General features: G+C 34.9%; 1 protein-coding gene across 1 annotated transcript in view; it reads right to left on the reverse strand.

Annotated features, from left to right (window-relative positions):
* Window positions 1-1,368: 1,368 nt before the first annotated feature.
* LOC117120757 (ankyrin repeat and BTB/POZ domain-containing protein 1-like) overlaps window positions 1,369-10,980 on the reverse strand; it is a 12,792-nt gene continuing 3,180 nt past the window's right edge. Inside the window, 9 exon segments of the mRNA XM_033265838.1 lie at window positions 1,369-2,482; window positions 3,357-3,557; window positions 3,687-3,851; window positions 4,112-4,207; window positions 6,472-6,593; window positions 6,819-6,941; window positions 7,999-8,044; window positions 8,364-8,523; window positions 9,070-9,214. Coding sequence (XP_033121729.1) covers window positions 2,276-2,482; window positions 3,357-3,557; window positions 3,687-3,851; window positions 4,112-4,207; window positions 6,472-6,593; window positions 6,819-6,941; window positions 7,999-8,044; window positions 8,364-8,523; window positions 9,070-9,214 — 1,265 coding nt within the window. The 3' untranslated portion in view covers window positions 1,369-2,275.

The following is a 10,980-nucleotide window of genomic DNA, read 5'->3' on the forward strand; positions in this document are numbered from 1 at the left end:
CACACACACACACAACAGATGTAATGAATAGATACCAAAGAGAAGAGTTTATGAAAAGTGTCGTACCCAAGACTCAAGCAAGTACTGTACATCATTATCAGATTTCTAAACCAATTCCATCTTTATTAATACTGTATTTTTATTATTATTCTTACTGTTATACCAAGTCAGGGGTTGGGCCAGCAGGGAGAGTTTTCCCCTCCTCCGCCGGGAAGATTTATTTCTTTTATATTAGTACTATTTAAAATGTGATCAAAGCCTTTGAACCTTCTAAATTTTTTCATATTTTCCGGGGCTTTGCCACCTTGACACCCACTTGCAGACTTTTTGGGGACATTAGGATCCTCCTCCCCCCGTCGGGGATATCCTACCACCATCACGCAAATCCTGGCACCACCCCTGTTACGAGTACACAGAAAAATGCATTTATTTTGCTAGTGCTGAATAGGAAATTAACAGCTTATGATCAAATATTGTATTTTGTACGATGTTCCAAATTTTATTTACCAATCACCTAACCTCTAATTACAGTCATAAATCAATTTATATAATTATTTTATATGTAATTAAAAATGATGGTATTAATTTGCATTTAATGTCAATTTAAAATTATATTGAATTTCCCTTATAATAAACAATGAAATAATCCTATAGCATATACTGTATATTATTTAGCAATTATTTTATTACCCTAATACATTTATTAATTAAATAACATGAAAAATAAATACTGAAATATACATCTGATGTCCCTTGAGTAGTGTTGCAGCTATTTTTATCTGCTTGAACAAATGCACAGCAAAAAAATCAAACCACCAACCAGTGGCAGATCAAGGAACTCAAAATAGAGGGGGCTCAGGGAGGATCTTTCACAGTGTTCACCCACTTCAGGGACCCGGCTGGGTCACCCTTGGAGCCACCCTTGCCAACCACATAGTGGAGACCCCAACATGCACCCACTGCTCCAAATTCATTAATAAACTAGTGATTCTATCTGTCTATCACTCTGTACATTATTCATTATTTAGTAATTTTAATTTAATATAACCCAGAGAATATTTCTAAAACCCCTATAATTTTAGTATTTAGATTAAAAACTTATAATTTTACAGTTTTATTTTTTATAAGTTTTGAAAATTTAGATTAATACATCATAATAATTATAATTTAATTGTAAATAACCATAGGGCATAGTCTGCCAACTGTATTACAGTATTTAGATAAAAACTGAATTTTATTTGTCTTATATTTTTATTGACAAAATTAGATATGAATTACTATTTTCTATTTTGAATAATATATTGTAAAAGTGACTTCTATTTTGTAAATTGTAATAAAAAGTTTAAACAATTGAAAGATTTTTTAACTATTGATAATAAATGTTTTAAAAAATATATATCGATTATATATATTGTATTAATATATTAGAATGTTGTTTGATTTAAAAAACAATTTATCTACACTAATGGTAACATTTATATCAATCATAGATAATATTATAACAAGTGCAAAACTATTTGTAAAATAAAATATAATATTTTGTATATAATAAGTAATATGAAATTCACAGATAGTAAAAAATAATTTGAAAAATAAAATGCTATAAGCATAAATGCAGAAACTAACAATCTTTACATTATAACAATTATACATTAAATGGTAAATAGAACAAAAAGGCAGTAACTCCGAAAAATGACAGAGACATTTTGAGATTCAATGTTTTGATCTATTTGATCATTTTTAAGAACTGATGAGAAAATCTCACCCATCCATATACAGTATATTTACAATATTTATACAGAAGTATAACAAAAGCAAATAAAAACCGACCAATCAGATTAAAATCAAAATTAAAACTAGCCAATTAAAATTAGGTAACTAAAAATGATGTGTGTCTTACATGAAGTAGATCACTTATTGTAATTGCCTAGTCTTAATTTTGATTTTAATCTGATTGGTCGGTTTTTTATTTGCTTTTGTTACACTTTTGTAAATATTGTAAATATATATGGATGGGTAAGATTTTCTCGTCAGTATTCTTGAAAATGATCAAATAGATCGAAACATTGAATCCCAAAATGTCTCCGTTGTCTCTTTTCGGAGTCTGTCTTGAATTGGTGGATCCTCTGGTTTTTAAATGGTAAAAATACTAAAATAATAGAGACAATTAAAATACTGTATAAACAAATATAAAAAGGAAATAAACTTTTTAGCAAACAGCTTTAGCATGTGCTAGAATTTCAGATTAAAAATTAAAAATTGTAAGATAAAATGTTTAACACAAAAGTCCGAGTTGCTCAAGAAGTTTGTCTAGCAAGTCAAGTTTTTCCTGAGCCTCTGCTATTGCACTAGTAGTTTGTACACTACAGCTGATGTGGTGGCGCATGTCATCGACGATTGGAATCGAGTCGATCTCCTCCCTCATGTGTACGTTTGCAGCATCTTCCTTGATAAGGTTCGCAAAATCTTCATTTGTTACAATCTGTAAAATGAGAAAAATCTCTTACATCAAACATCTTAATTTCTCTTATAATGTTGCGTTGGCTATTGTTTAGGTAGGCCTATAGACCATTTTATCGGGTTTAGTTTGAAACAGCGCCACCAACATCTCAAAACTCACTGGGTGACTAGTGTCATACAGAACGCGGCACACACTACTGGAAATCCCCCAGTGGTAGTTGCCAGGTTATCGGAAATAATCATTTCAAATTTCACAATACTGGTCTTTAGAGCCTTCCACAATAAAATATACATCATAGCAGCAGTGAACAATGCTGCTCTATAAATACCTGTTGATTGGTAATGTAAAAAGACTGATATTATCATATTAATATTGTGGAATTTATATTATTGTTATCATCACTTCTCACAGTGACATACCTAGTAAAACTGATATGGATGGAGGCCTGATGAGAAGGCAGCTAAGTGGAGGCACTTGTATGGTTGTAGCTGAAGAAAACTAAGGGTGGGTGATAGATATTTTGAGGGTGGTTGCTTGATAACATTGGTAAACTCTAAGTGGAGGGGGATGTTATGGGGAAGAGAATATTCATTCAAATTTTCGTGGCAATATTTCAAATAAATTTTCAACTCAGATTACCAAAAATTAATTAGTAAGGGGAACTAGCTGGAAAAATTAGATGATATCAGGTGATTTTATTCCAATTTCTTCTCAGCAAATTTCAGTGGGGAACCTAGGTGGAGGGCGGGTGCAAGCTTCTCTCGGAAGGGATGTGCCCAAGCCCTAATGCCCTCTTGTTCCTCCATCCATATCATCCATCAGCATCAGCATAATCACCATCATCATCATCATCATCATTATTTAATTGTAGCATCATTGTAATTCTTGTTCTTACCTTTTCCACAATTTTAGCCATATATTCAATGCACTGATCTTCAAGTTTGACCAGGTTGAACATCCTGGCAACTCTTAGCACTGATAACACATTAGCTTCTGTCAGGTGTCTGCCTATTTCATTGGCACAAAGACTCTTAAGGCCCGGAAGTAGATACATATCCGCTGTTACCAATACATCATAGCTGTTTTCTTCTGAAATCTTAAAATAAGAAGTAATAATTTTTATAATATTTACTATAAAATGTCTGCATTTGTAAATAGTAGACATCATACCATGTATAGCTATTTTTAGTTATTATTATTATTTTTTTTTTTTTGGCTTACCTACCTCCACTTTGTTAGTGTAAATGTAGTTGACAACATTAGAGAACACTTGACTAGACACCCCATGTAATGCAACCTTTGGCACCATACAGTCATCGTCTTCAGCCAACTCGCTAAAATGATCAGACAGCAGTCCTTTAAAGTAATCACTCCGTCCACAGAAAAATACCTGTAAATGAAAAGTGCGATAATTTTATTAACCATATATATATTAACAAACATGAGCAAAACAATACAAAAAAAAAAATCTTTTTTTTTAACATAATCTCCAAGAGCAGTGGCAGTGCCAGCAGGGAGGCGGGAGGGGACAGTATCAGTCATCAACCTCAAGAAACATCAGAAAACGGTGGTTGCACAAGTTCATTGGGGGTGGAGGGAAATACCCTCTATTCCCCTTCCTTCTCAGATGCAGCCACTAGTTAACTTTACCTTATGACAGTAAAACCTGCAGCCATCAACATCAAAACAAACATCAGCAAATGGTGGTTGCACAATTTCATTGGACTGGAAGGGAAGTACCTCCATCTGTAATCAAATATAACAATAATGACAATAACAATGCAATGTATCTAAACATCCTGAGAGAATTTCGATAATACTGCAGGTAGGGGGTGGGGGTACACACACCCTCCTCCCAAGTCTGCCCCAACTTACTGCATATTTTTGAAGCCAAAAAACTACACTAAAGTAATCGCCTCATACCTCCATTTTATGCCAGCCCTCCCCCCCCCCATTTCAATATCCCTAGATATGCCACTAGTTAATCATCACATTGCTGTTCAAAGCTAGATACTCACTTCTACACCTGGGGAAGACAACCACATGTAAAGTGCCCAAGAACGCAAGTGAAATGTGCTGCTGAAGGTGCGAACCTTTGGCCTTAGGTCACCTAAGTACCGTATTTAATAAATATTAAGAGACAATCTTACCAGCTGCGACTGCTCCATATAAATTAAAAAGACACAGCTGCAAAATACCAGTCGACTCCGCCTAAGTCGAAGCTAATGGGACTGGCATGAAAAGATCGAGTTATACAGATTTCGACTTGCAAATTTTCGAGAAAAAAAAAAAAATATTAACATAGAAAAATATTATGTGTACTCAAAGCCCATAAAATCAAACTTCACACAAAACTGAACATTTTTTAAGTCCCAAAATAATTCCTATTCTTCTTTTAATAAAATACTTTCCTGAAAACATGAACTCCCTATTCCGAATCTCGGACAATTTGTCCAATTCAGGATGGTAACACTCACTGTGAGAACCAGACGATAGTTAAATAGACATCGTTTAACAGCAAGCATACCACACGCTGTGAAAACGAGACGCTTAACTGTACTCGCATTGCCATGGAGATTATTTGTTGATTAACATGACACGCCAGTAGACGTTTCATTGGTTAATTATGAAGTGAAATTTAGGTACGCATTCCAATGTTTTAATTATTGTATATTCTTGCTTTTAATCCTTAAAAACCATTTGGAATCAACCTGCAATAAAGACGGAACTCCACAAAGCAAGTTGCTACTGGTTACGCTTTTTAGTAGACGTTTAATTCAAATTCGTTAGATTCGTCTGTGTAAATTACAAATGCACCTCAAGATGCTATTCAAAACATTTTAATTTCATTACGGAGGAAATTTGTAGAGAATAAAATCTAATTTGTTAGGTTTATTTAGATTTGACTCTAAAATAATACCATGAGGGTTTCTTATTTGTTTTATGCTTTGTTTTATAAATTTGTTTAACAAAACATTCATGATTACACCGAGCTTGTTTACTGTCACGCCCTATGAAACTTTGGGCGATCTGACGTCATCACAGCCGAAACACATGTCTATTGCAAAACACCCCACGAAAATGGACCAATTGGCGGGCAGGCAGAGTTTTTGGGGGTGCGACCTATTCTGTTTACAACTAGACTGCCGACCAGCATTACCCAACGAAGAATGTGTGCTTGGAAAAACATAATCGGAACTAAAGAAATGCACGCAAAAACAATATAAAAATCGCATAAATTTTATTGGTAATAATTAAATTTACTGAGCAGTACAGCAAAATATCAGGTACTGTACGTATTATTAAATAATGTGTTGCATTTGCGTAGGCTAGTCTAGGTAGGTCTAGTCAAAACAATCCAGGGCTTTGATAAATTAAATAACTAGGCCCAGACTACAACTTGTTCAAAATGGGTTTAATACAAGTTCAATAAACTGAACTGGACGACAAACTCAACATTGGATCCGGACCGGAGGGGTGTCTGTATTGTGAGAATAGACTGCAACTTTTAATACGACATACGATCGTGTGAGCCAAGTTCCACATCGCGCTGTCTGAGATGTTAGTTTTGACTTGGCTAACTTGTTGCCGTACAACAAGGATTGAACTTTGTATTTTCCCATGTGTGCTACAAAATTTGGAACTTTGACTTTTGTGGTTGAAATTACTTTAAAATCGGCCTATCCAGACCGGAAAATTCCGTCGATATAGCTAAAATTCGACTTATAAAAATTTGAATTAAACAAACAATTTACATAGTAACACATATGTAAGAATTGGGACTTTTTCAAAAATTTGACTGACGCGAATTTTCGACATAAACAGAGTCGACTTTGGCGGACTCGACTGTAGTAGCAATTTTTAAAGAAGTTACTATTGATACACCAGTCTTAAATTCATAATTCTGGTTAGAAGTTATTGTTTGTATGGATTGGATTTGGATAGTATTTATCAAATCAGAATTAGGAAATCTTTTAAGGCTAGTGTAACAATAGTCAGCAACTACCCACCCAGTTTGCCTCTGGTGGCATCGCCATATCAGCGAGTACCTGGAAATCCTCTTGTAAAGGTTGGAGTTCATCTGAGGGATTTATGCTCAATATGTTCACATCTGTTCCTGGCTTTTCATGTACTAGTAAAATAAAAATATACACATCATTAAAAACAAATTGATGGTTTCCTAAAATGTATTTAAACACTTTAAAACACACTTTTAGTTTGATCGCTCCATAACTGACAACTGATATATTGATTAATTGATTGGCAGTTACCTAAAGGCAACCTCATAAAATAACCTAAAGGAATGACGAATCTGCAAAAAATAATAATAATAAATAATACACCTCATTCACAGCACACACATCCATGTTTTAAACTGTCTTCAACTTGTTTTCTATCTCGTCATGCAAGTAGCAAAGCTGGCATTTACGGGCAAAGTGCAAGCAGTCTGTCACACAATCAAGATGGATTTGAAAAATTCCTATAAAAATTGCCAAACAAATTAATAATAGATAAGTATGTATAATAGAAAAGTATATAATAAAAATCATAATATAACAACAATAATAATATTGATAACAATTGCATGATGTTGTCATCAGATCAGGCACCCAGTGCAGTGGTCCATGCTGGTGTTATTAGCAATCAGCATATTGGTTCAAACCTACCAGAATTCGAAGGGGGTTTATTAAAAGAGCCAGAAATCAAGGGAGCACCTAGGTACACTGGTGGCCCATGGAAAGAGCTCTGGTAATGGTTATGTGAAATCTCCCAGGAGCTGAAGTCCCCTGGAGCTGATGTACTTTAACATGTAAATGGTAGGAATTGGATTTGTTTGATTTTATCTAAATGGGGTTTGCTCGAAAAGAGAGGTTTCAGCCAGAACATAGAAACCCCTGTTCCTGGAGACAAAAATGGTAAAGTGCTGATTATACTGATAATTATAATGCATAATGGTTAATGGTTATTAATTTATAGAGCGCAAAATACGAAAAGTCTCTAAGCGCTATCAGGCAAGTGTAAAGATGGAACGGAAACCAAAACCACAAAATAAAAAAGACGTGAAATTTGAATACCATGCCAGCACCCAAACCGAAGTATGGGGATACGCCCTCATCGCTGGCTAGGGTTCAATCTAATTGAACTACAGTCAGTACGGTCTCGGCTATCTCGGATTCGGGCGCCTCCTATCCTAGTTAAAGCTATAAAAGCTAGCTGGCATGGAAATAGAAAAAAAAATAAATTAAAGGGACGAGAATACGTGGGTCTTAAGTCGTTCTTTGAAAATGGTGACAGAAGGTGACTCACGAATAAATAAAGGTAACAAGTTCCACAACTTGGGCCCAGCAACCCTAAACGATCGCTCCCCACAAGACTATAATCGAAAGGATGGACAATAAAGATTGGTTGAGTCAGTTGTTGACCGGAGGCAACGAGTGCAAGTTGCAGAACGAACCTTAATTAATTCGGAAATGTATTGTGGTGATAACCGCATAAAGAAAAATTAATAGACAAAAAAAATAATTTCATTATTTTACCTGTGTAAATATATTTCAGGATGGCCTGAAAAGCTTGAGGTCTTACCTGAAATAAAAATATTACAGAAATTGATTAACCCTTATGAATCCCTCCTTTGGGACACCCCTATTAAGGGACACAATTTTCTTTGAATATCACCACCATCATCCTCATATACTATTATATAGTTATTATACTACTAATATACTATTATATAGTTATTATACTACTAATAACTGTAAACAGTAGTATTTTCAGTCATAGATGAAGTATTAAATATAGTGTCCCCTTTGATAGGGGAGTAGCTGCATCTGCATCATCTGCATCAGAATCATCACCATCACCATCATTACACACAGAAGTATTTAATCATAAACAACTTTACCAATTCATGTTTGATGTGTATTGTGCTCTTATGCTGCCATTTGCCTTCAAGCATAGTTGCAAAATACGGGCAGCGTGCGGTCAAGATGCATCGATGTGCAACATATCTTTCATCATGGATGACAAACACTATATCTTCATATAAGCCACCTTCTAAGGCCCTGTAAATTTGTAAGAAATGTTAGGCCAATACAGAAGATGTTTTTACTGTTTTTGGACATAAGCAGTAGATGCGTCCCCAAACATATTTTTAAGGGGGGGGGTTACTTCAACCCACTTTTTAACCGCAATGTAATTTCATAAGTCAAGAAGATGCCTGAAAATTCTTGAAATGAACTGCATAAATTACACAGGTTTTAACGAAAAAGCGCTGTACAGCTAGAGTACATGATGATGAATTTGCCTATACTAGAGTGTTATTCCCCCCCTCCCTACCCCATCTTTTAAAACAGATCTGCGCCCTTGGTCTCAGAAAAAGAAACAGAAAAAAGGAGAAGAAAAGGAGAAAAGGGGAGATACAGAAAAAGGAATGGTATTGAAATCACTGCATGATAAAGTTTTTTATTTACAAACGACTATGCCACTCCTTCTCCCTTGGTGCGGAAAATCTTGGTAGGGGCCATAGCACGTCGTATGGCCCCTACCGAGATTTTTCTCTCGATAAGGTGGCAGGCCCTGAGGACAGCTACAAGTATCAGAAAGATTACCTTAACAGAAAGTCTTGGTACTGGTCCTGCTTTCTCCAGCCAGTACTTACAGCCTTGTACCCTTTCAGGACATCCCTGATTTCATCAGTAAGAGCGCCATAGATACATCGCTCTCCATCAAAGGTTTTTGCCTCACAACGAGCACCTATGGGTCACAGAATTACTTATCTTAACCCTGTCCACACTACCAAATTAATTTATTTGACAAAAAACATGTGACATGCTTAAATATGGTCATGATAACATCCCATCATGACCATATATAGGCACATCATGACTATATATGGGCATACAACAGTTTTTTGTTAAATAAAATATGATGATCTTGACAAAGCCTTACAGTCATTTCTTAATTATTTCATTCTTATTCAATAAAATACTTGATGAAAAGTATATTATACTAAAGCCGCGGCAATCACACATAAGAAACTGTAGATTTCAACAAGACACTGGGTAAAAATCCAATGGGTAAATCTTATCTCTGTCCGCTTTTGGATTTTTTGAGTCGGTTAGTTTTACTGCTTGAAAAGGTAAAACTGTCATAAAAGTCAACTATTAATGGCACTAATTTGTGACATAATCCATTGAGTAACGTTAGAATGACTTGGGAAGTTTAACCACGACGTGTGTTTCCATTGACTTTTCGGCTTGGTAAAAGTCAGTTTTACAAAGCATTCCAACCAGTAAAACTGCGCATCTCAGTAAAAGTTGAATTTAGTGGGTGGAAACTATCTGTTAAGATATTCTTTACTTTATCAATAATTTTAATCTCAGTGATATCATCTAGTTGTCCATTTTGTTGTAGAATTTTTCTTCAACTTCATTTATGATACATTGTATTAATTTCTGTTATGTTAAGTGCCAAACCAAACATAACTTCCAAACAAAAGAGCGCTTTCAATAACAGAAGAATAAAAAAGACTTATTATACATGTATCAACATTGAATGACCGCAATTTCCTAAAGAAATGTAGGCGTGTCATACCCTTCATAACAATTTTATCACACTGTTCCCCCCAGTTTAACATATGTGGCAAAGACCAGCCAAACAAGTCACTCGTCGCAAATTCTGTTTCAGAGATATTGGCCAAAACATGCTGGAATGTCAAATTTTTTAAAATCTATTTTATTGCACTAAACTAACCTTTATATACGTATACACCATGCATGCTGTTATTTTCCACATTTTCAATGTTAAAACAAAAATTTTTTTACTGTTGAACACTGTATTATAAACTAAAATTTGATTTTTGTAAAAGTGACTGGTTTGGCTTGTCTTTGCCCACATATTATCAATCTCTAAACCTTGGTATTTATGATGAGCAAGTCGAGCGGCCGAGCGGTAAGACAGCGGCGCTGCTAGCTACAGCCCTAACATCGGCACTGGTTCCAGCCGCTCCTCATCCATAGTTCGGTTGGTAGAACCAAGTCTTTCTCGGATAAGGACTTAAAATGGAGGACCAGTGTATACATAATGCTGCTAGGTAGTCACAGACCAAGCCCATACGCAATTCAGCACAATGGCGCTGCAAGTTATGGGTTACTCTCCTACTTTTACCTTCCTACCTTTATGAGTAACAGTATCAATCTCAACATCGTCAACAACAACAAGGGATACAACATTATTTTCGCATTATTATTATTTTGCATTACTGTATATTTGTGCATATACTATGATTTTAAATACTTCCACTTACCATTCTCTAGTAGATATTGAACTATTTCCATGTGACCACACAAACAAGCATAGTATCTAAAAATAAAAGAACATAATATTATATTAATACCTGTCTCTTATACACATCTAGATGTGTATAAGAGACAGGATTTGATGTGTTTCTTATTTCATCATTATTATGTATAATATAGAAAATTTAAAAAAGGTAACGTAACCGTGTGACCCTTGAAAAT

The sequence above is a fragment of the Anneissia japonica genome, unplaced genomic scaffold (assembly GCF_011630105.1).
Source record: "Anneissia japonica isolate Jap-2015-1 unplaced genomic scaffold, ASM1163010v1 scaffold69_len1423075_cov170, whole genome shotgun sequence".
Lineage (NCBI taxonomy): Eukaryota > Metazoa > Echinodermata > Crinoidea > Comatulida > Comatulidae > Anneissia > Anneissia japonica.